Source organism: Fusarium phalaenopsidis (assembly GCF_050370095.1).
Source record: "Fusarium phalaenopsidis strain FUZ10S chromosome Unknown contig_32316, whole genome shotgun sequence".
NCBI classification, from domain to species: Eukaryota; Fungi; Ascomycota; class Sordariomycetes; order Hypocreales; family Nectriaceae; genus Fusarium; species Fusarium phalaenopsidis.
Window position 1 is genome coordinate 685,888 of NW_028145399.1, and position 23,456 is coordinate 709,343.

Below are 23,456 nucleotides of genomic sequence, written 5' to 3' on the forward strand. Positions count from 1 at the left end.
CACTGCCCTGGCGTGAGCTTGGGCCGAAAGGGCCACTTCTCTACAATCGTGTGATTCTCCTTGACAGCCATGCTATCGCAATTCATGCGATGGGCTTGGTTGGAATCCAAATACCTAAGAAGCGCGTTAGGGCCATCATTATCTCCTGCTCTTGGCAATGAAAACTCACTTGTCGAATAAATTGTCGACGTCGATTATGAGTCCCATCCCCAAAAGAAACTTTGACACTATCAGGTCCTGCTTATCCGGTGGCATCACCACTTGAGGTATCAAGGTCGCCATTATGGGTGCGCATTTGGCCATGGCTGGAATTCCGTAGGAAGTATTTATCTGGGCCTAGACAGCTTTTGTGAACAGCATGATGAGTGTGGCGTAAGGATTCATGGTTCGAACTTGCAACAGAGGGACAAGACATCTCGAGACAAGGTCAGGGTCTATGTAGGGTTCTTCTCAGAGGTTGGATAACTATCCAGTGTCAGTCGAGGGCAAAACATTGTGGCCCTCCATGGCCCAGCCGATGACATACCTCGATTCTTGCAAAGGACTGTGCTCCTAGGCTTCCGGCTAAGTGCTGGATGTCCTGGTTGTAGAGGCGAAAAGATAGGTTTCTCGATCTCAGATCTCCGTAAAACTTAACAAAGACCTCCTGAAGATAGTAGAAGAGCTTCCCATAGTGGTCCATGGAAGCTTCTCCAGTCGACACCTTGATGACTTCACCAAAGCCCCATCCGTGGATAGGCTGCAAATCGCCTCTATACGGCCAGTGGGCACTATGGAACAATGTTCCAGTAACATTGCTCGTATCAGTATCACTTCGGGCAAGAGAGGGGGGTTCACCAACGGATTTGGTGTGTCGAATGGCTTACTGGATGCCCCAAAGGGCAACAGGACACCATCTAAACGGAACCGATGCCAGCAGATGCGTTGTGCTGGCAACAAGGGAAAATAATTGTGTTCTATGTTGCCAAGGTGGCCGGCTGGTAGGGTAACAGCAGTTCGGACTTGTTGAGCTTGGTCAAGAGTCAGGCCCTCTGGCACCTCAAGGTACTTTAGAAGTGCAAGCCACGACTTCTTGGGCAGCACGACATTGACCCCGGAGTAGGACCCTCTTGAAAAGGTTCCCGAGTGTAGGCGATCCAAATCCTCACCTTCAAGGTTGCTGCAAGCTCTCTCGATGTTGGGGCGGACCACACCGTGTAAAAACTCTAGATCACTCTGTCGGATAAAGGTAGAATACCAGATGTGAATCATACGGGTGGCTGCATCTTCAGGTTTGGCACTGAGGAGGGCAGTGAGAAGCAGGATGATGTTCCTTGCCACGACATCAAGGTCATTGTCGTTGATTGTGATGGTGAGATCATTTCGGAACGTCCGGGGGAGGGAGGTAACGGTTTTGATGACATTGCGAAGATCTCCAGATGCTAGAGAGCATCAGTGTTAACACTACCAGAGGATTAAGGCGACTCCTACCAGCAAACAAGAGTGCCAAGTCTTTATAGTATTGTACACCCTCGTTTTGGTCCAGTTTCAGGATATCCAACGCCGGAACATCGCCCCAGATGTTTTTGTGTGTCGCGAAGGGTGCCACGTAGCCTTCCTGACCGAACGTGGGCTGTCGGCCTTCGACTGACCAGGATGGAACCCATGTCGAATCTAAGAACGGGAGCGTGCAATATGGTGCATGATGGGTCCGATCTTGAAACCGACAGAAAGGGTCGCAATACTTGGGTGTCTGTTTAGGAACTCCCCTGGGCAGAAGCAGATGATGGGACTTACTGCAACCAACATGCAAGATGCGCATACCAGCACACCAGTACCCCTACAGGCGATCCCTCCGTTCACATTGGCGCAAGGAAAGGGGGATTGGTATTGTAAGGTGGAGTTGAGTTGTTGTGATTGTGACATCTCGATGTAGCGTCGCCGTTTCCGGGATAGTCGATGCGTAGGGGATGTTTCCGACTCGAATATCGATGGGGCCTGAAGACTCTATGCGCGAAGGATGTTCAAGATGTGCAGTTCGATGGATGCTGATGGTGGTGTGGGAGGGATCGAAGGCAGACGTGGGCAGCGATTGATCTCCCGTCTTGCCGCAAACCCATGGGGAGACAGGAACAGACAAGAATCACCCCAATGGGCTCCTTCCTCCACGATTTTGTCCTCTTCTGCCCAAACGCGAGAGGGCAGAATTGGAAGGTGGCATATGGAAAGCTCTTTCCGATTCCCAAGTTCAGTCGAGCTGGCACACTCGGAGCTAAATCAGGTAATTCAGGTACTGGTCTTATTACCCTTGGAATAGCGCATCTACAGTGTTGAAATCTTCACACAAGCGACTCAGAAGGGTACAGTCGGTAGGTTCGTTGGTATACCAGGATCGCTATCGTTATTCTCCTCCTCTGGCTGAACGCTCCCGACCCTCCGAGGGCAGATAGCTTTTCATAATTTACCATTAGAAACTGTGTGTGCTCATGCTTTTCGCCCGTGTTGCTGTATTCCGAGGCTTGTTCCCTGCTGCAATCTCTGTCCTACTTTAGCCCACCTGAGAGCACGATTTCTTGTCCGGTGAGATATCCCGTCTTTGCCATCCTTGAAGAGTCATCAGTATGCGCAAATAGTACGGTACAGGTCTCTAACTTACATGACGGCAACGTTGGCGACCTCATCTGGCTGCCCAAGTCGATGGACTGGGATGCTTGCAGCAATTGCGAGGCCCGGGTCCGTGGCCTTTAACGCTTCTAGGTTGGTATCGCTTGTCCATGTTCTAGTCGAGGGTATCCTTCAGCAAGTCAGTCTTCCTAAGGCAGTGTGTGTGTACGCACGTAGACTTTGGTGTTGGAATCATATCTGTTGCGCCAATCATTGCAGGGAGGATCTAGACTCTCGTTAACATGATGACCAATAGAGCCAAGGCATTGACTTACAGTGTTGACTGTTACTCCCTCACCGGCGAGCAGAGTGGCCAGGTTCAAACCCATGGAGCTAGCGACAGTCAGCAAGATCGCATCTCAAGGGGGGGAGGTCAACATACGTGAGCGCCCCCTTTGTAGCAGCATAGTGACACCCATTGATGCCACCACCTTTACTTGCGATACTCCCTACGAGAATAACTCGTCCCCAAGACTGCACCCTCATTCCAGGCAAACAGCTCTTTGTCACCACAAACTGGCTTCGGGCGTTCACCTCCATCATCTCATCCCAATTCTCCTCCTCAATTTCTTGCACATCCCGGATTCGCTTGCCGAGGCCGGCATTGGCCACAAGGATGGATATAGCCTTGTGTTTTGAGGAGACTATCGGGTTCTGGAATATGACATCGACGAGACCGCGTGTTTGCTCGCGAGAGCTGAGATCGGCCGAGACGCAGGGGAAGAGTTGGTCGGGGTGGGTGGACTGGAGGGTTTTGGAAAGCGCTTCCACTTTGTGCTGCCCACAACAATTGTCAGTATGGCCCTCTTACAAGATCACTGCCGTGATGCAAGGGTGAGTGTGAGATACCAAACTTGAGTTACAGTGAAGAACGACATCGCAGCCCTCTGCGGCTAGAGCTCGAGCAATCGCGGAACCAATGCCTCCACTTCAAGTAATGATATCAGTTTCTGGTCCGAAACAATGGAGCTGAGACAACTCACCTGGTCCCAGTCACAAGGGCAAGACGCCCTTGTAGGCGGTTATCGACCTCTCGGATGTGATAAGTAGACATGGCGTTGGTGTGATAATGACTTTTGCAACGCGGGATTGAGATAACAAGGATGCTGCAGATCCTGGTTAGAAAAGTCGGGCGAATAAATAATTAGCGGGTTGTCTTGGAGGAGGAGGTGCGGAGAAGGTGTTGGAGGAGCACACCATGTGGGTGGGTTCGCATCGGGGGGAAGGCCGTGGCTGCATAACCCGACGTCGGAGGGGCTTAAGAAGAGCGGTAATGACGGCGCCGATCATAAGGACATGGCAGATTGCACAAAGATTGAAAGATGAGATCAGTAGTGTCAGTCATTGTGGATGTGTCCTCTCAGGCATGGGTTTGAACAAGATCTTGTTACAAGATGCTGGCAGGGTTTCAAAGCAGGTAAGGCAGCCATTGTTTGATCAGAGTAGATAATCTTTAGAACAATTGACCAACATTGAATTGACACCAATCTATATGCATCTAAACCTTTCCCTCAAGACATCTAATACTACTTCTATGACCGCGCAATCTCAAACTCAGCCATGTACCAATTTTGAATAGCCTTGGTATCTCCAGTAATAGCGACAGTGTCATACCGCGACCTAGCCTCCTTGGCCGCAGTACCGTTGTTGACCATGCGGCCAACCCACTTGCCGTGTCTCCGTCCCGCAGCAATGATCTTGTCAATGGCAGCCAGGAACTCGGGCTCATCTCCCCGGGCGGGAACGTATCCCAGCAGGGACTGGGCCAGGTCGTTGGGACCGATAAAGACCATGTCCACACCCGGGACCGCGCAGATCTCGTCGACGTTCTCGACTCCTGCGCGAGTCTCTATTTGGATCATGGTCAGGATCGTCTCGTTGGCTGACTTCATGTACTCAGGGGTCGTGAGACCGTGGCCGATGGCGGGGAAGGCTGAGCCCTGGCCGCGAACACCCTGGGGTGGGAACTTGGAGGATTGGACAATCTGTCGGGCCTCCTCGGCGTTGTTGATCTGGGGAACCATGATGCCGTGGGCGCCAGTGTCAAGAGCGCGCTTGATGATGTCGTGGGCGGGTCCACGGATGCGGATGATGGGGGAGACTCCGAGAGCCGAGATGGCAGCTACAGAGTTGTGCATGGAGTCATCTCCAATGTGACCATGTTCACAATCGAGAATGACACCGTCGAGACCAGTCAGGGCAACGATCTGGGCTTGGCGGACAGAGGGGATGGCCACAAAGGTCATCAGGGGGTATTCACCCGCCTTGATCTTGTTGAGGAACCTCAACCGAGGGTTCTCGATCTCGGTAGTGAGGGCAGTGGGATAGGTCTTTTGAGTCATGATGGATGAATAGAGTGAAATGATTGGTTGGTTTTTTCTTGGTGGTTTGAAATGGGCTGATGATGATAAGGAGGGGGATGATGAGATGGTCTGTTCAGAAAACAAGGGTCTTTATGATTTCCAAGCCTCTCTTTTCTACTCGCCGAGATAAAGTCGTCATTTGGATAAACATGGCATCTATTCGCAGAGCATGCAGTATCTCGGTGATGGATGTTATCTTGGCCCCACTGGGAGGAGCTCCCCCCCGAGATGGCTGCACGATGAGCGCCGATCAGGGTTGCTTCCCTGCAGGCCATGGAACAACGCCTCCCTGCAAGCCATGAGCTCCTCCTCTGATAAGCCTAGCCAATGCGCTATCGCGCCGCCAACCCCGGACCCCGGATTTTGGTAATGGCCGAATGGGGCTAGAGATCGTCGTTTTTGGGGCTCCTCCGAATCTTTTCTCTTCTCCCCCCACCGCTTCCTATCATTCCAACCTGCGTTAAAAGGGACCCGTTAATCGGAAATGATATCGACAAATCAAGATCCTTTTGTAAAAGAGTCTCAATCATTCGTCGTCTTCCCTAGAGTTGGCAAGATAACGCCGAACTAGTGGGCGAGATAAGCGTTATCTCTTGACTCGTTCGTCGATATATACCACGCTTGCCCGACGACAACTCACAACTCATTCTCACAACATCCTTCACCTTTTCAACATCTCTTTTATCCAACTACACTTGTCATCATGACGACCGCCACTCTGGAGGATGCCAAACGGCCTGCTTCGTCCCATGCCGAGGGCACCAGCACCGCCTACCAGCGGATGCCAGAGTCCCTCCTTCACCTCAGCGAAGCTGAAGTGTCTGCCATGAACAAGAAGCTCGTTCGAAAAATCGATCTCATCATCCTTCCCATCATCGGTATCCTCTACATTCTCAACTACATCGATCGCCAGAACTTGGCCGCTGCCAAACTTCAAGGCATCACCGAGGACCTCAACATGACGACCGAGCAATTCGCCACCTCCATCTCGATCCTCTTCGTCGGTTATCTCCCCTTCCAAATCCCTAGCAACCTCATCATCTCGAGGATTGCTCGACCGGGCTTGTATATCTGCTGCGCTGTTGTCATCTGGGGCTCCATCTCAGCCTGCACAGCTGCTGTCAAGAGCTACGGACAACTGTTGGCCGTTCGTGCCATCCTGGGTGTCTCTGAAGCTGTTTTCTTCCCTGGAGCCATCTACTACCTCTCTGCTTGGTACACCAAGACTGAGCTCGGAAAGCGTATTGCCAGTTTGTACATTGCCCAGCAGGTCGGAAACGCGTTCGGTGGTCTCTTTGCCGCCGGAATCTTCCAGCTTGATGGTGCTCATGGCATTCGCGGCTGGCAGTGGCTTTTCATTATCGAAGGTTCTGCTACAGTTGGAATTGGTTTCATCTGCGCTTTCTTCATGCCCGAGTTCCCCTACAACAGCCGAATCCTGTCCCAGCTCGAGCGTGATCTCGCCGTCTGGCGTGTCGAGTCCGACGCGGGTGCAGCTGAGGGTACCGAAAAGGAGAGCACCCTCAAGGGTTTCACCAGTGCTCTTAAGGATCCCAAGCTTCTGCTTCTCATCCTCTGCAACATGCTTTCTCAGGCTCAGGGTTCCATCGCCAACTACTTTCCCACTCTCGTCGCGTCTCTCAACTTCAACCGAACTGTCAGTCTGCTCCTCACCGCACCTCCTTACGTCCTTGCCGGTGGTGTCTACTGGGTTCTTATGTGGTACTCTGACCGCAAGAACACGGCTTACCCCATCATCCTTGGATGCATTGCCATTGCGATCGGCATGTACATCATTCCCATGTCGACTCTCAACATTCCCGCCCGCTACTTTTCAATGATGATTCTGCCATTCGCCTCGGTCGGCCCTCAGCTCGTCCTCTTCAAGACAATCAACCTCCATCTTGCACGACCCGTCACCAAGCGAGCAGCCGCTTCTGCCCTGGTCAATGCCATCGGTGGCACATCCAACATTTGGGCTTCATACCTCTACTATGCTCCCCCTCAGTTCTACGCCGCATTTGGCACTCTGATGGGCTGCGCTTTTCTGTTTGCTGCCACCATCACGTTTTACCGCTGGTTGGTGCTCCGAGAGAACAAGCGTCTGGATTCGGGTGATCCCGATCAGATTGCCAAGGTTGTCAAGGGCGGCGTCACCGAGGAGATGGTTCAGCTAGGCTGGCGCTACGAGATGTACTGATGATAGGTATCGGAACAGGTCCCGGAGTGCTGGGTGTAGTAAGAATTCTCTTCTCTTCGTTAGACCATGTCAGCTTGTAAATTCGGACGGTCTCCTGTTACATAGGTTCTAGTTAGAGCCAATAGTGTTGGATCAAAAACCCGTAATGTGCCACTCTCAAAGTTGTGAATCCAATTGTCCAAAATTCATGATGTCAAAGTCATGGGCCGGCCGAGGAGCCGACGGAATACAGATTAGCGGTCCGGGTGCGGAGATAGGGACTAGAAACGATGCCGGTTTGGGGTTGCCACGGGGTTGCCACACCGCTGAGAAGCACCGCTCAGGAAGAGACTTTGAGGGATATATATCGGACCGAAAGTTAAAGAAAGGGAGAATTGAATAGAGGATAAGGATTCTTGCATAGCACGCATAGATACGCTATCAACAGACCCATCGATAGTGAAATTACTCAGCGTCCCTCGTGATAAGACGCTCCAAACAACGAATGACAAAAGGCGCGAAAAAGATAGGAGAACCACCGGAGTGGATCACCAGATAAGTCATTGAAAGGCTCCACTTTTAGATTGCGGGGAAGGAAAGCGAATCGAATTATCTGGGGGAAAGGGAAAGCGTCACCTGCGCCTGTACAACCCGACCCGGTCGAGTCTCTCTCCGCCCGCATCTTCACCTGGAACAGACAACGATAAAAATGGCATCGCCGCACGCCGGGAATATCGCCCTCGCTTCCGCCATACCTGCTTCTCCCGCTGTCGAGAGGAGATCCTCCTATCAGCCATTCCAATGTCTTGTCTGCTCCAGTCGCTTCACCCGCCATGAGAACCTGAAGCGTCATGCTGCGCTTCACACGCGCTCCCCCAGCGAGGCCTCTCTCCCTTGCGAACTTTGCTCTGCCACCTTTTCGCGCCCCGATCTACGTCATCGCCACATGAAGCGAAAGCACATGGGTCATCTGGAGAAGCGCTCCAAGGGGAAGCGACAACGAGACCTGCAGGCACCGACGCCGCCGTCGCAGGGGGGTGATGGGAGATCTCAGGGCGACAAGGCCTCATCTGCTTCGCCCGCGCAGAGCCACCAAGATGACTTGGAAATGGATAGCGGGATATGGCTTGATCAGAATGACCCGAACCCAGAGGCAATTAACCTTGCCGTCGCGCCCTCCAGCACCGAAGGCGATCACACCCAGACCGTCGCCGCACCATTGTCATTACCAACCTCCATCGGCGATTCATCATGCATCACCTCCATCGTCCAAGGCTCAGCCGACCTCCAATTACTGGGTGCCGACTTTCTTGAGCATGCCAGCAATGCCCAGATGGACGCCGTCACCATGCCACACTCTGCTCCGTTTGGCACCAACATCCTCGGCTTCAGCTTCGACCAAGGCAGCCCCGAGAGGTTATTATACGGATCAATTGACATCACACAAGCCCAGGAGGACTGGTCGCCCTCCACCTCACAAATTGCACACGGCTGCCAACTTTTTTTTACGCACATCTCCCACTTCGTACCCTTCCTCCACCAACCTACCTTTGACGCCGCACACATCTCCAACCACTTACTACTTAGCATGCTCTGCATCGCCTATCAATACGGCGAGGACCCGGATTGCGTTGGTCAACCAGGATCGGGAGTGAGCTTGTCCGAGCGTTGCTTCCATCGAGCGCGTGCTGTCGTCCTCGCCGATGAGGACAAAACTGATGGCCCGGCACATAATGTCTCCATGGTCCAGGCATACTTGCTGCTCCAGATATATGCCATGATGTATCTCTGTGGGAACAACTCGGCATATGCTCTCAAGACGCATTCCAAGATGATCTCGCTTGCCCGAGCTAGCGGACTTTCGCAACCGATACCGACGGAGCCAACGACGACTAAGGACCTCGACTCATTATGGCGGGAATTCATCAGGACTGAATCACATAAACGGACGCTCTTTGCTGCCCATCAGATTGATACCCTGTGGTATCAACTCTTGTCGATCCCTCGCCAATTCTCACACTTGGAGATCAAGCACGAACTACCATGTCCAGAAGACCACTGGACAGCATCTTCTTCAGTCGAATGGGCGCATCGGAAGCTGGTCGCGGGGAATTCTGGCACGTCGGTTCAATATCCGGATGCTGTTCGACGGTTCTTGTCAGGTGCAGATCTCAGCTCTCTCCCAGCATTCGACCCGTACGGCGCCATCAACATTACTCACTTCCTCGTCTCGAGCGCACAAGAGATCTCTGGTTGGTGTACAATGACGGGAATGCTCAGCACAGAACGACTCGAACCCTTACGGTCATCACTCCTGGCGCTTGGTCCTTTTATCCGTTCGAAACCCGAGTCGACAGACGTAGCGCATGCGGCATTGTGTGAAGCGACATGGGAGTCGGCCATGATAGAGGTGCAGATATGGTCTCCGTCGCATACCGGGGGTATCGTGGGAGGAAGCATGGATGCGGTGCTGCATCAGCTGAGCTACCTGGCGCCGTCTTGCGAGTTTCTGTGCGAATCCAACACTGCCAAGACAATACAGCCCCATGTCGACTGGTTCTTGCGCTATCTCGACGCAACAATTGAGCCAGACGCCGAGGCTCCGTGGATAACGCTGTATGCGTACAAGGCGTTCATGATTGCCTGGCAGCTGGTTCGGGGGAGCATGTTGGGTTCAATGCAAGCTGTGGGGGTCGAGGATGGAGACGCTGAGGGCGCACTGGCATGGGCGAGAAAAGTATTCGGGCGAAGACAGCGGTGGCAGTTGGGCAAGATTATCATGGGATGCTTAGATTCATTACAGAAGTGAGTAGGTCACCACAGCTTAAATGTACAACACAAAGAACGAAAGACCAGAAATTTGGGTCGATTCATGTCACCGGCGAGCTCCTCGTGAAAAAAGACATGGGGGACGGGGTTCTCCGGGGTCTCCGAGGGGGTTTATCCTCCGATGGAGCCCAAGGAATGGCCTGATCGGTCGCAGGGGTGGGTTTGTGCCCGTACAGACAATGAGATGAGGCAGAACGTGGAATTCCTATGGACTTCTACCATATCACGATCGCGTAGTAATGATGTCTCGCGCATCCATGGAACCAACAGAGCCGAAAAACGTAAAAAGAAGAGGGAAGACAAAAAGACTCGGTTTTCGATGATTGACACGGGCTGTGAAGCAAGTCAGCCAACGATTGGAAAGCAAAAATATGAGGTCCTACCCGGGTTCGAACCGGGGTCTTCGGAAGGCTTTTTGAGAGTAATCAAAATCCGACGTCATAACCACTAAACAATAGGACCCTTACTAAGCTTGTGATATGCAACACCACAATTTTGGCTTTATCAAGGCATGCGCGCAGTTCGTACGGTACAGGTTGGCACATGCCCCTTAGAGAAAGCTGCCTATGTCTTTTCTTTCAGTAACTTCAGGATAGGGCAGTATTTCTTCTAGTATTATATAGTAGAGACCTGACCATCTCTGCTTTTTCTATCAATGGGTTGAGAGCATGTAAAAAACTGCTTCCTCTCTTAAAAACTACAAATCGAACAGGACGGGAGCCATGATACAACGATAGCTAACGACCTCCTCGAATCACACAAGACAGGGAACTTTCTAGTCGCGAAAGAGTTTGCAAAGCTATTTTTTTCGCTTAAGAGACACGATCATCACATAAATATTTATGCACAATGGTTTATGACGATTGTGACGAAAAACATTGATGCATTCCTTTCTATCTTTTACTATATCCATTTTCCACACTCTAAGCCTGAGCAATGCACTCAATCTCGATAACCGTGCCATCACCAGGGGGGAGAGCCTGTAGGCAAGATCGCGAGGGCATGGGCTTGGGCAGGAACTCGATGTAGACCTCGTTCATGGCGGCGAAATCCTTCATGTCGGCGAGGTAGACGTTGTACTTGACAACCTGCTCGAGGGAAGATCCCGAAAGCTCGAGGACTTCCTTGAGGTTCTGAAGCACGGTTCTCTGGGGTCAAGTCAGTGATTTGCTCAAGAGTTGACAAGGTACAAGACGTACCGTGGCTTGCTTAATCTCTCCGGTGGCAGTCTGGCCAGCACAGAACACAAGACCCGGGACCTTGGTAGCGGGGCCTGTCAATGTTAGTGGCCCGTCAAGAGAGCCAAGACACACTCAACTTACAGTTGTGGGGCTTGGGAGGGAACTTCTCGCTGGAAATGAGTTGGCGCGACATGGTTGCTGAGAAGAAGGGTGTGAAAGTGTGAAAGGTGGTACGATGAACGCGTGATAATGGTAAGATGGTCTAGAATGCTTGATGCTGAGCAAGAAGAGTATCCCTTGTCTCTTCTGTCGCTTTTTTAAGTCTAAATCGGTCGAGTACCGATTGGATCTTGTGGCTTATCTCGGAGGAGCTCAGCGGGCCCGTGGTCAAGGGTCCGGGAGGAGCTCCTCCCATCCTCCGGGCCCGGGGGCGACTAACCGCTTCTGGCAGGTATGGGCAAGATCATCGGCGGAGGGAGGAGGAGAGATTGCGGAGGGGGCGATAGATAGCGGCGGAGGACATGCATGACAGACATTGGGGGAGGAGGTTGGTCGGCATTGGAGGAGGAGCAAAAGCAATGCGTCGGAGATGGTATTGGATGCCGATCGATGTGGTAGGGGGAGTTGCACGCGACCGGTAAGCTGGAAACACCGGATCTCTGGCTTACACCCTTTCTTTGCTTCGTTTGGTGGCGGAGCTCGAATCCGAAGAGCCGGCTAGACTTGAAGCCTTTGACGGCTTGTCTAATTCCGTCTCTAGCTCATAGATGTATAAGAAGAACGCGACTCAACCATCTTATCTCTAGCATCAGACAAACCAAACCAACCGTCCATCCACACCTCTTCTATCAATTACACAAGTCTAAGCAGCAATGGCTCCCGCCGCACCCTTCAACCCCCCCGCCGCCGACCTCCCCGGCAAACCCTCTGTTCCTCAATGGGTTCCCCCTCCGGTAACGCAGGAGAAGGAGAACTTTGCCGAGCTCACAAGCATTGACCTGTCGCTGCTTGACTCGGAGGATCCTGCTGTCGTTGAGGACTTGATCAAGCAGGTCAAGCGGGCTATTCGCGATGATGGCTTCTTGTTTCTTGAGAACTATGGTATTTCGCTAGAACAGGTACGTGGTAGAGCATTGGGCAAGAGTTCGTGACGACTGACATGGTATAGCTCCACCGTCAATTCTCTATTGCGCAGTACATGTACCACAACATCACCGAAGAAGACAAGGAACGCCTGCTCTTCCACCCCGAGACCGGTGTCTGGTCCGGCTACAAGCATCCCTACGGCTTCAAGGTACACATACGCCTTCCCATCTACACCCATGCATCATGACTAACTCCTTTGTCTCCAGCGCGAGCGTGGCCCCCCTGATGGAATCGAGCAGTTCAACTGGTACAAGCCCGACTGGGAGGACGTCAACGGCCGAGTCCCCAAGTGCCTCCACCCCTTCATGGACGAGATCGAGGCCTTTGCCAACTACCTCACAAAGTCTGTCAACCGCCGTCTCCTCACCCTCTTCTCCCGCGTTCTCGAGCTCCCCGACGACTACCTCTGGGACAATGTCCAGTCCCACGGCAGCCCTACCGGCGAGGGATACTTCCGCCACGCTCTGTTCCGCCCCGTGCAAAAGACTACCGAGGAGGCGTCAAAGGGTCTGCGCATGCATGGACACACAGACTTTGGCTTGACAACTCTGTTGTTCTCTGTACCTATTTCTTGTCTTCAGATTTGGGGTCGGGATGAGAAGTGGTACTATGTTCCTTACAAGCCTGGTGCTCTTGTCATCAACATTGGTGATACTCTCGAGATCGTTTCTGGTGGTCACTTCAAGGCTACTCGTCACCGTGTCTTCAAGCCTCCGATTGACCAGCGCCAGCAAGAGCGTCTGTCTCTCGTCCTGTTCAACAGCTCCGTCGGCGACCTCCGCATGACACCCGCCAAAGGTAAGCCCTCCAACAACCTAACACCATCCCATATACTAACACAGCATTTAGATTCTCCCCTCATCCAGCGCGAGGGCTGTGTCGAAGACCAAGGCGTCTACTCCGAGTTCAAGAAGCGCACATCGCAGGGCCAGCTCGTCCCTACAAACCGTCAATGGCGCGAGATCCAGATCTCGACGTGTACGGATCCCACGGATACCGTGCGCAACAGAGTCGGTGCTGATCAGGTTCTGATTGATGGCAAGCTTATGCATCAGCGAGAGTACATGGGCGTCAAGGTTGTTCTGCCCGTTTAAGCGGCACGGGAGGGAGAAAGAATGTGCATCAGAGAGGAGCTTGCATAATGTACGCGACATTTTGAGTTGTTAGCTATTGCTTAGTTTAGTGTTTATGGATATGACAATGTTCAAGTATACGTCTGTTCCTGGTGTTTAACAATGATCGGTGATAATCCATCCTTGATTCACTCGACCAGCTTTCTCACCTCCTTCTATACTCCAGGGAAAAGTCAAGCCAGCTCATCAATAAAAACACGGACATCAGCACAACAAATTCATCATAGCCAAATGCTTTTCAACGCAACAATAGCATTCATCAAGCCTCGCAGATACACCACACGTTCACGAGGCGTGGCACATCAACTCCTTAGCTCAGGGCTGCTCTAATCTTGGGAAAACTTCTACAAAGCACAGTCATGAGACAGCAATAGCTTCATCAGAAGGCCGTAGGGAATTTATCTGCTGAAGGTGTTGCACACGTCGCCACGTCTGTAAACCATAATGTCCGACTGTGTCTCCAAGAATGAAGAAGCTACTTATTCAACGACTTTAATGGGATACATGGTATTTCGTTTCTGCAAGATAGTTATATTTAACAAGAGAAGTGACTACCAAGCCTTCGCTCTTGGCTCCCCACAGCACCTACAGCTTTTTCCGCCTCAGTGATCATCAATAACCCTCAAGAGCCATCTGCCAGAGTTCCATACAAGATCGAGCTTTACTTGTCAAGTATATCAAGGATTGACATGTTCCACGGTCTCGGCCTGCTTCTCGGTCCCATCAACAAAGGCGCTTGACTCAGTCTTCCCACCAAGGGACCTCTCAACATCCAAACGTCCCTCTCTAGCGAGTTCCTTTTGCATTTCTCGGGCAATCTCCACCGCGTTCTCTCCACGAGCAAAGATGTAGTCAACCTCTTCCAAGGCAAGGTTCGAGGTTTCGGGGTAGAAGAAGTAGATGATGGGGATAAAGACCAGGTTGGTTGCCATGAAGATCAGGTAGGCCTTCCACTTGAGGCGGTTGATGATGATGGGAGTGATCATGACCTAATGGCTATCGTCAGTTTCTGGTGATTTGAAAGAGGCATAAACCAAACACTTACAACTGTAAAGTTCCACAGCCAGTTTGAGCTCACTCCAATAGCCGTGCCTCTAGTTCGAGCATGAAGAGGAAGAATCTCGGGGACATAAACCCAAGGAACACAGTTCATACTAGCTCCAAAGACGAGCATGTAAGTGAAGAAGAAGGCAATCGATCCAGAGGCAAATGCCTTTCCTCTCGCAGTGTCATCAGCCTGAGACAGGAGAGCAGAAACCATGAGCATCGAGACGCAAAGTCCTGCTGATCCCCACATCATTGTTGACCGACGGCCCATACGGTCAAGAGCCAAAGAGGGAAGAAGCGAGCCGATCGGGAACATGAGTTGGATGCATCCGGCGATGATCTGGGCGAGGCGGTGTTCAAGACCAACATTGTCGGTCAAGACAGCTTCACGAAATTAGAAACAGCTTCACTTAGAATGGGTCGCACTTACTCAAAATGAAATATACGACCAAATTTATGCCTCCCATTTGATTCATAAACTGCACGAACCAAGCGAGAAAGACTCGATATCGTGTGCTGACTTTGTCGTTGCGAAAGGTGGACGCCCACGAAGCACTTCCCTCGGCCTCGGCTTCCATAGAAAGAGCCGCTTCAATGGCATTGACCTCTCTGAGAATATCCGGATGGTCGACTGGTTTGTCGTAGACGGCGGACAGCACATGGATTGCCTCTTCCCTGTTGCCGTGGTTGAGGAGCCAACGTGGTGACTCTGGGATACCAAAGACGACCACGATAACCCACAAGGCAAAGACAGCTTGGAAGGCGAGGGGCCATCGCCATGCAAAGGCGCCTCCGACGTAGCTAAAAGCAAAGTCCCACCAGTAGGCAAAGGCGATGCCGATACCGACGAACATGACCTCTGCAGAGACGAGCCGGCCTCTCTTTGTGCCTTCACAAAGCTCAGATTGATACCTAGCATGGTTAGCAAGTCCTCACTTGTTTCTTTGAAAGTATACTCACATCGGGACGGTAGACGTCTTGAGACCAGTTCCAACACCAGTAACAATTCTCCCCACGATCAAATGCCCACGAGTAAACGCAGTAGTCTGCAAAGCAGCACCGACAATGATCCATCCCATAGCAAGCCAAATCGTCCGTCGTCTACCAAGCTTCTCACCAACGAAAAAGTTGGCAAAGCAGCCCACCAGACAACCGAGATTGTAGCTCGACGTGATGAAGCCGGTCAGGGTATCGCCGGGATGGTTGAACTGTCTGAGCCAGTCCTCGTTTTCAAGAATACCACCAAAAACCCCTTGGTCGTATCCGTAGAGAACAAAGGCGCAGAGACAGCATGATGTTACTGCGAGTTGCAGCTTTTTGCCGCGGCCGAACCATGTCCGCATCTTGACTGGTGAAGCAGGTGTTGATTGTATCTGAAGAGCGGAAAGTGACGATCCTGCAGCAGACTGAACGGATTTATATAATGTTACGTCAATGTAAAACATCCTTCATGTATACAAGTACATGGTTTCGGAAACATGCCGGGCTTGGGGAACATGGAGGCCCCAGAGATCGACATGGAAAGGCTGGGGAAGGGAACCCATTCCCTGCTCCATGTGGGGAACCAACCAAGGTCATCACAGCATGAGTGGTGCTTGCAACTTCTACCCTGGGGAAGATGTCAGACGGTGTTACATCACCTGCCGAATCAGGGAATGTGAAGCATCCAGATCACCAGGTCAGGAACGAGAGAGGTAGGTTTAAGCTTCGGTGTTCGTGATTCGGTGTTGGTTATGGTTGAATCCTCGTGAATGCTCAGGCAGCCATTTAACCTTCTCCACAACCCCATATGCGAACGACTCATAATGATCCTCATTCTGGAGGGACTCGAGTCAGTTATTACCCCAGGTTGCTGTTCAGTAGCGAGGAGTGTCACGGAACACCGTTATACACACATACGACACTGCGAGCTGAGTAGGATCGGAGACATGGAACATCATCCAACACGCTCGCTTACAGAGTGCAGCGACCGGGAATAAGACTAGAGGTCTCATCCCCGCCTTTCTTGAGGGCAAATCTTCTTCTTTCGAATCCTTGGACCACAGACTTCGCTTAACTTGGCCGATTCTGAGACAGCATCGGTAGAACAAGCGATGGTCATGCTGACATCATTGTGGGCCTCCTAAATTGGTGCTCACTTTCAGTTGTCACTGGTAACGTTACGAAACACCGACATCGATAATTCGCCCCTACACAAGGTTTAGGAAGTGGGAAGCGCGGGATACAAGTATAGAAGTAAGAGATTAGAAATGCTCATGTCTCCTGCCTTGTCCAGACTAGGGCTCGACTGAGAGCTGACCCGAGGTTAGTAGCTCTGAGTCGACTTTCGCCAACACTTGCCTATGCGGTATACCTTCACATAAGGGAAAGAAACAAGCTTCCTGGAGTTATATGCAACTGAGGTGAGATTACCAAAGACAAGAAAAGCTGGTTGGTGACAGCAAAAAGAGAAAACACCAACAACTCTGGTGATATTTGGCAAAAAAACAAGGCTCGACGTGGGCCTGATTCGAACAGACGCCTCCGAAGAGAATAGATTTCTAGTCTATCGCATTAGACCACTCTGCCACCACGCCTTGGATGCTTGTGATTCGTTGAAACCGGGAGCTGCAATTTTGGACTGGATGGCTTGTCACCTCCAGAGAATTCGTTGAACGAGTTGGAAGAAGTCGGAAAGAACAGCGAAAATCGTAATTATATGAGAATCCATAAGAGTTCTTTTTCTGTTTGTCACGGTGCAGTCAGACGCCTCCACCAGCCAAGCTAGAAGCGGACGGGACCGGGGCACATCAGGAGGCCTCCTCACATTAGAAACGAGAAAAACACTTGTCTCCCTACAAGTAACCACTTTCCCGGCCATTTGTATCATAGAAAATCACCAATCAGACCCGTGATTTGGTAGCCCTTCATAACTATAGTGCTTGTAGCGTTTACTCACTAAGCTCTCTAACGTATATATCACCTTTCAGCGAACTCTTCTGTATCTCAATGAAGAGTTCAAACACTAAAGGTGTTGCAGGCACTTTTAATCTCTTCTGCGCCAGTTATTGGATGCCATAGCATTACTCGCTTCCGCCGCATTTTCAGATCCAGTGTTTCCCGGACGCGCGTAAGCCCTGTCATACACTCGACGACCATTTCTCTTATCTGGATGCCGGGCCACCAGCTTTGCGGGGATCTTTTCCGCCAGAGACACCTTGAGCGGGCCTCCTGTGGTGGTGCTGCCATTCAGAGCGTCAGCTGCGGCGAGAGCTTCCTCCTTAGTTTCAAAGTCGACGAAGCAGTAGTGGTGTCTGCCGGGTTGTGCTCTCGTGCTCTCGTGCGGTGTGATTCGCTTGCCAATCGCAGTTCTAACGCATGTCAGCAAAGAGTATATGGTCAATAGAGATCTCGCATACGGGTTGAAGCCAGTGAAAATCTCGGTGATTTCACGTTGATGTTGAGCCTGGTCAACCATCTTGCCCAGACCACCAACATACAGCCTCCGAACCTCCTCACTGCGAATGGCATCGTCAAAGTGATCCATTGCCCAATAAGGACCCTTTTCCTCTCCCTTGTTGTTGAGTTGACCGATAGGAACCCCACCTTCCTCCGACTTGGTGCGCCAGTCGCCCCATCGGCGAGACGTAGCAGGTTCATCGCCAAAGTTACGTCGAGGCTTCTTGGGCTCACAGGGACCAACCTTGATGGACCGTCCACGAATAGTTGCACTCAGCGACTCAAGAGCATTCTGAGCGGTCTCACGGTCGGGAAAGTCAACAAAGCAGTACCCCGGGTTTCGGGCACTGACAGGGTCGATGGAGATGTGCATCTTGTCCAGGTTGCCAAAGCCATTGTTGGAGAGGACTTCCTCGACGTCGTAGGGCTTGGCCTCGTAAGGGAGGTTACCTGAGCTCAAATGGTCAGCCTTCAAGGCCCGAGTCTAGGCTCTGGATTGTCGTGCCTATGTAGATGCGCCTGCCCTCGGCGATGGCATCCGGCTGGCTCTGGGAGGCTCGTTCCATTGTTTCCAGGTGTCAAAGACGGAGAATATTTTGAGTTTCGCGTTAAGCGCCGACTCAACACCTGGCTCGTGTGGGCGGGGAACATCATCGGACCGATGGTCAGTCGAGAGAGGTACCCTACACAGGCTGAATGTCAAGAAAAGACGATGGTTTTTGCTGTTGGGAATGGTCGAGAGAGTGTCTATCTGCTAATGGGGAAATTGAGCTTATTTTCCGTTTTCTCATGTCTTCTGAAATACAAAGAATGCCCAGTTTTGAGGCTTCTCATCTCAATACACCTCTTGACCATCACCCAACATGTCTCAGTTGAGGCCACATCCACACTCAGCCCTCCATAATCGAGATTTCAGTTACATACCGGGATAATGGCGTGATAATTAGACTCAGCGGTTAACTATGGGGGGCATTGTGTGTCTAATGGCTTGCAGACTTATAGGCGCCAAGCGCGGAACACATTCCACAAGCGCGTACAGGAGAGGATTGCTCTGATGGACAAGCTGGAGACCTCAACACAATCAGACTTCAGAATGATCACTTTGGCTACTCTGACAATGGACATGGAAAGTTGGTCTGAACTTCCGTTGCTAACACTCGGTGCCATCCCAGCTTCTGTTGCCTATGAGCCGATTGCCCAACTGGAGGTCAGGTCCTTGTCTCATCACCGGCAAAGCTTAATAACTGAGAGCCTATCACGAGCCGGTAGAAGCGGATTTGCGACCTCTTCGCGGCTAAAGTTGTGACCTTGACTGAGAAATTTGTGATGGAGCAGGGATGTGGAGCGCTTATCGATGGTGAACGCGTCGAAAATGGATCTCTTCCCGCGATGTACGACGGGGACTCCCGTGAAAATCTTCCGCGCAGGCACGATAAAAGAGTGTCTTGCCGAGTTACATCCAGGGTACAACCAATCAGGCTACCTCCCTCTTCGAAAAGGCGTGATGCCATGCGCCTATCCGATGTGATGATGCAAGTCAGGCACGCGCGAACTCGAAGAACTGACAAGGATTGATGACCCCCAATGGCTAGTCTCTGTGAATCTTGAACAGGCAACAGGGGCCCGCCAGCATCTGATAGGTTCGATACCGCGGACAGAGGGTACTGTACCTGAAACGAGATGTCTCAGCAAAGTTAATTGCTGGGTAGCATTCATGCAGCTATTCACTGCCCGTGGTCATTGCGTGTACAAGTCCTCTTCATTTCCCCGCTCCTGTTCTGCTCAACAATGAACTTGTTAAAAAACATCTCGAGACAGCCATGCGTCACAAGCTTGTGCTGGTGGTGGTGGTGCCAGCTCTTTGCTTCCTCTTCGTCGCCACAAGTCTATACTTGGGCCGTGATCATTTGAGTCGCATCTCCCACACTTATCTTCCACTCCAGAACCCACCGGCGCAATCATCGCTGAGCCCCACCAAAATCTCGATTACGACGACAGTCTCGGATCTCGAACAACCGAGTGTCTCTACGCCAAGCGCATCGATCACACCAACCCTCGCCTCTTCGGAAAGCACCTCCACTCCATCTGCGACGGCTCCATCTACCCCGTCAATAAAAGGTGGTGAGCATTTGCACTCGAACCAGAAGGAGCCAAGTTCTCACGGATTGTAGGAACCATCCTTTCAGCCGAGCAGATCTCTCGCTATGTCTCAGCCATCCTCGATCCTACTGCGACAGACCTCCCGCGACTCGAGTGCCCTGCGCTAGATGGGGGGCGATACAGGGTTCTCCAAGAAGTGCGGCAAGAGCGAGACGACCAAGAAAATGCTCTGGGCGACCGAATTGACTACTTCTTCGCCCTCAACTTGCGCGAATGCGTGCACCTTCTCCCACGCCTTTTGGGCAGTGTTGTCGAAGCTATCCACTTCCTCGGTCCTCATCGCTGTGCCCTTTCAATAGTGGAAGGCAACTCGCCAGATGGAACAGGCGATGTTCTTTTCGCTTTGCGTCCCATTCTTAAGGGCCGCGGCGTAACCTACATTTACAACAGGTCAAAAGTCAACCCATCTAAGGGCGACCGTATTCAGAAGCTAGCAGAATTACGGAACCTGGCCCTCAGGCCATTATATCAGCAGCAAGTCCCAGTCACGGAGGAAACTACTGTCTTGTTTATTAACGACGTGGCCGCCTGTCCTGAGGATCTCCTTGAGCTCGCCCTCCAGCGACGCAACATTGGCGCTGACATGACCTGCGCGATGGACTGGACTTATGTGGGCAACGATCCCACATTTTACGATATCTGGGTTGCTCGAGCTCTATCAGGCGACTCATTCTTCCGAGTTGGTGATGATGGGAATTGGAACTCGGCGTGGAACCTTTTCTGGAATGCCCCAGAAACCAAGGACCGATACAACAGGCACTTGCCTTTCCAAGTCTTTGCCTGCTGGAATGGAGCCACCGCATTCACCGCGGCTCCTCTCCTCCACGGCCTTCGCTTCCGCTCTCCTCACGGCGACAAGGGCGAGTGCTTCCAGGGCGAACCGGAGCTCTTCTGCAAAGACCTCTGGTTCAGGGGATATCGTAAGATTGCCGTGGTGCCGACGGTAAATCTCGAATACTCAGACGAGCGTGGGGCAGATATTAAAAACCTCAAGGGATATGTGTCAGGCATGGTTGAGGAGCAGGACGAGGAGAGTAGTGGGATCGACTGGGTTTTGGAGCCTCCACGTGAGGTGAGGTGCATGCCAGATTTCCAACATCAAACTTGGCGGCCGTGGAACGAAACTTTGAGTTGAAAGTTTGATTTATATAGAAAAGAATACGATGTTATGTGAACCAAGACAACTTGAGTGTGCTATAGTTGATAATTCCGTTCTTACTCGGGACTCGACTTCAATAAGAGGAGAAGTCATCATGTCAAGAATCAACAAGACAAGCGCTTTATATATCTCTCTGTCTGGGTTATTGAGTTAGAAACAGAGCAGAAGCTGCATCTCAGCAAAGCGTTGGTCTATTGGTCGAGCTTATTTGAACCCGATATTCCATACCTACACAGGCAGATGAGGAGGGCCGTGAGAGCGAACGGCGTCTTGTTGCAACACCCTACATAAAGTAACCCAGGAAAATATATACCATAGTAGAGGTAAGTCCATAAAGGACTAATGTTCTCTCTTTTTATTTCTGTCTTTTTACTCCACACTACTCTGACCGTAATGACAGCCGCAAGTCGCCTCATGACCCAAGCATTCTATATATCCTCGCCCAGTTTCGTTTCAACCAAGCTGTCTCTATTTTTAAGACCAAAAAATATAGAGGAACTGTAGCCGTTACTACGAGGCGCCTCATAGGAGCAAATCCAGCGAAAGGGATGGAAGGAGTTTGTGGCTTCGCCCAAGGCGGCTTCATCTGGTGTCAGAAGCGCGATATTCCAGCACACTCTTTGTCTATACCGCCGCTCCCCAAGCTCTGGCTCGGCTGAGCCGGCCGATGTACCTCCTTCGCACTCAAGGTTACCGCAGTGTTGGTTGGGAAGGTGCGCTGAGCACCGTCGTCAGATAACCATCATCAATGGCCCTTGGGCGACGGCTGAGCCTTGCCACATCACCTGGACCACCAAAACCCCCTGATGAGCTGGGTCAGGGCGATGCCCTCTAAGTGCGTGAAAATGTGGTGGAACTAGGGGTTTGAACATGATGGTGAGGAGGGAAAGGGGGTAATCGAGCACTTTCATCAAGCCCGGAGACGAAAGAGCGGATGCGTGCAGCTGCTTCCCATCACAAGCCAGTTTTCTGAGATGATCAAGGGTTCAGAATTTCCAAAGAACTCTGTCAATGGTCAAGAATCGACAGGTCTATAACACATAAAGCGTATATCAGCCAGCCGGTGCAATTGAATCTTGCGGCGCGGTTTCAAGTTGAGGCTCCAATATCGTCTTGGTGAGTGAGTTGAGTTGCCCATTCCCCCGCCGCTGTCAGTCCCAGGATGTTGGAGAAGTTGAAACTAAATTTCTAGTTGTCCAACTGGCACAGTCATGGCCTTCTCAGCGTCTAAGTATAATCCTAGTTGAATATTCAAAGGAATGTGTGAAGCTGGCACTCAGATTTAAAGCAACCTCGTCTTTTGGCCCATTTATTGCATTATCCAATTCCATATTACGCGGGAATAAGGCTGGAGGTTGGCATGTTTCTATACATAGAAATAAGGCTGGCAGTTGGAGTATTTCCATAGGCACATCGAACAAGAATGCCGGTTGGTGCACTTCTGTTGTCTATGCGACCCTTAATGGAGGTAGGCCCCCAAGCTGAAACTACAGTGAGCGCCGCGGCGTTTTCAGCATGTAAAAATAGAGATGCGACCTGTCAAGGAGGGTGAGCGAAGCCTCGATATTATCAAGCCTTCCCATGATATCAAGAGTACGATGTTGGGAACATGACGATCTGGCGGTACATACACACCATGTTAGCTTCAATTCATTTAATCGTTTTAAAAAGACTGAGTTCACCATGTCGAATGGCCTGGTGGTTTTTGGTATTAGCAACTACAGCAATCCAAGCTGGGCGTCGGAACCGGAAGTCCGGGGGACGTGGTCACTGATACAGACTTGCCTCCTGACTCTCGGTCTCTGCGTCTTCAGCACGATTCACCCAAACGTCTTCCATAGGGGCAGCCCGTCGTGGTGGAGATTTCTGCTCCGCCTGAAATGTCTCGTAATTGCTCTTGTCGCCCCTGAGTTCATCGTCTTCAATGCATGGTCGGAGCGACGCCAGGCGGTCCGCATCGGTCGGCTGCTCCGCCAACAGGGCTGAACGAGGAGAAGCCGAGAAAGGCCCCTTCTCTGGGCGGCTTTCATACAAAGCGAAGAATGCATTGGTGGACCCCGAGAGCACCGTGAGTGGGAGTAGTGACAATGAAACTATTCACCCGACCTCGCCTGAAGGATCTTCAACTCTCTCATCGCAGGTAAGTGCCATGTTTGGAGTACAACGATCGTCTCTGGG

General features: G+C 51.5%; 9 protein-coding genes and 2 non-coding genes across 11 annotated transcripts; 4 read left to right on the top strand and 7 right to left on the bottom strand.

The window, feature by feature from the left end:
• Window positions 1-450: 450 nt before the first annotated feature.
• LRP88_11791 (uncharacterized protein) lies at window positions 451-3,697 on the bottom strand (the record flags this gene model as incomplete). The annotated part of the gene is made up of 11 exons (XM_083248208.1): window positions 451-465; window positions 527-770; window positions 842-1,421; window positions 1,471-1,653; window positions 2,537-2,583; window positions 2,636-2,758; window positions 2,817-2,869; window positions 2,919-2,976; window positions 3,026-3,420; window positions 3,493-3,571; window positions 3,627-3,697. 11 exons carry the CDS (start codon window positions 3,695-3,697, stop codon window positions 451-453), a joined length of 1,848 nt encoding a protein of 615 aa, XP_083095638.1.
• Window positions 3,698-4,175: 478 nt separating this feature from the next.
• Window positions 4,176-4,985, bottom strand: LRP88_11792 (Pyruvate/Phosphoenolpyruvate kinase-like domain-containing protein; the record flags this gene model as incomplete). The annotated part of the gene is made up of 1 exon (XM_083248209.1): window positions 4,176-4,985. The coding sequence occupies one exon, from the start codon at window positions 4,983-4,985 to the stop codon at window positions 4,176-4,178; it is 810 nt and encodes a 269-aa protein (XP_083095639.1).
• A 724-nt stretch (window positions 4,986-5,709) lies between these two features.
• On the top strand, window positions 5,710-7,206 carry LRP88_11793 (major facilitator superfamily domain-containing protein; the record flags this gene model as incomplete). Its single annotated transcript, XM_083248210.1, has 1 exon — window positions 5,710-7,206. The coding sequence occupies one exon, from the start codon at window positions 5,710-5,712 to the stop codon at window positions 7,204-7,206; it is 1,497 nt and encodes a 498-aa protein (XP_083095640.1).
• A 688-nt stretch (window positions 7,207-7,894) lies between these two features.
• Window positions 7,895-9,994, top strand: LRP88_11794 (transcription factor domain-containing protein; the record flags this gene model as incomplete). Its single annotated transcript, XM_083248211.1, has 1 exon — window positions 7,895-9,994. One exon carries the CDS (start codon window positions 7,895-7,897, stop codon window positions 9,992-9,994), a length of 2,100 nt encoding a protein of 699 aa, XP_083095641.1.
• A 394-nt stretch (window positions 9,995-10,388) lies between these two features.
• Window positions 10,389-10,476, bottom strand: LRP88_11795. Its single transcript has one exon. It is a non-coding gene; the product is annotated as a tRNA-Gln (tRNA).
• A 461-nt stretch (window positions 10,477-10,937) lies between these two features.
• On the bottom strand, window positions 10,938-11,388 carry LRP88_11796 (Endoribonuclease L-PSP/chorismate mutase-like protein; the record flags this gene model as incomplete). The annotated part of the gene is made up of 3 exons (XM_083248212.1): window positions 10,938-11,162; window positions 11,214-11,287; window positions 11,337-11,388. The coding sequence occupies 3 exons, from the start codon at window positions 11,386-11,388 to the stop codon at window positions 10,938-10,940; spliced, it is 351 nt and encodes a 116-aa protein (XP_083095642.1).
• Window positions 11,389-12,067: 679 nt separating this feature from the next.
• LRP88_11797 (uncharacterized protein) lies at window positions 12,068-13,435 on the top strand (the record flags this gene model as incomplete). Its single annotated transcript, XM_083248213.1, has 4 exons — window positions 12,068-12,313; window positions 12,364-12,489; window positions 12,548-13,139; window positions 13,191-13,435. 4 exons carry the CDS (start codon window positions 12,068-12,070, stop codon window positions 13,433-13,435), a joined length of 1,209 nt encoding a protein of 402 aa, XP_083095643.1.
• A 716-nt stretch (window positions 13,436-14,151) lies between these two features.
• Window positions 14,152-15,864, bottom strand: LRP88_11798 (uncharacterized protein; the record flags this gene model as incomplete). The annotated part of the gene is made up of 4 exons (XM_083248214.1): window positions 14,152-14,463; window positions 14,520-14,905; window positions 15,078-15,433; window positions 15,482-15,864. The coding sequence occupies 4 exons, from the start codon at window positions 15,862-15,864 to the stop codon at window positions 14,152-14,154; spliced, it is 1,437 nt and encodes a 478-aa protein (XP_083095644.1).
• Window positions 15,865-17,015: 1,151 nt separating this feature from the next.
• Window positions 17,016-17,097, bottom strand: LRP88_11799. The gene has a single exon. It is a non-coding gene; the product is annotated as a tRNA-Ser (tRNA).
• Window positions 17,098-17,546: 449 nt separating this feature from the next.
• LRP88_11800 (RNA recognition motif domain-containing protein) lies at window positions 17,547-18,613 on the bottom strand (the record flags this gene model as incomplete). The annotated part of the gene is made up of 3 exons (XM_083248215.1): window positions 17,547-17,871; window positions 17,920-18,409; window positions 18,580-18,613. 3 exons carry the CDS (start codon window positions 18,611-18,613, stop codon window positions 17,547-17,549), a joined length of 849 nt encoding a protein of 282 aa, XP_083095645.1.
• Window positions 18,614-19,779: 1,166 nt separating this feature from the next.
• LRP88_11801 (uncharacterized protein) lies at window positions 19,780-21,696 on the top strand (the record flags this gene model as incomplete). The annotated part of the gene is made up of 3 exons (XM_083248216.1): window positions 19,780-20,080; window positions 20,131-21,191; window positions 21,679-21,696. 3 exons carry the CDS (start codon window positions 19,780-19,782, stop codon window positions 21,694-21,696), a joined length of 1,380 nt encoding a protein of 459 aa, XP_083095646.1.
• Window positions 21,697-23,456: the final 1,760 nt, after the last annotated feature.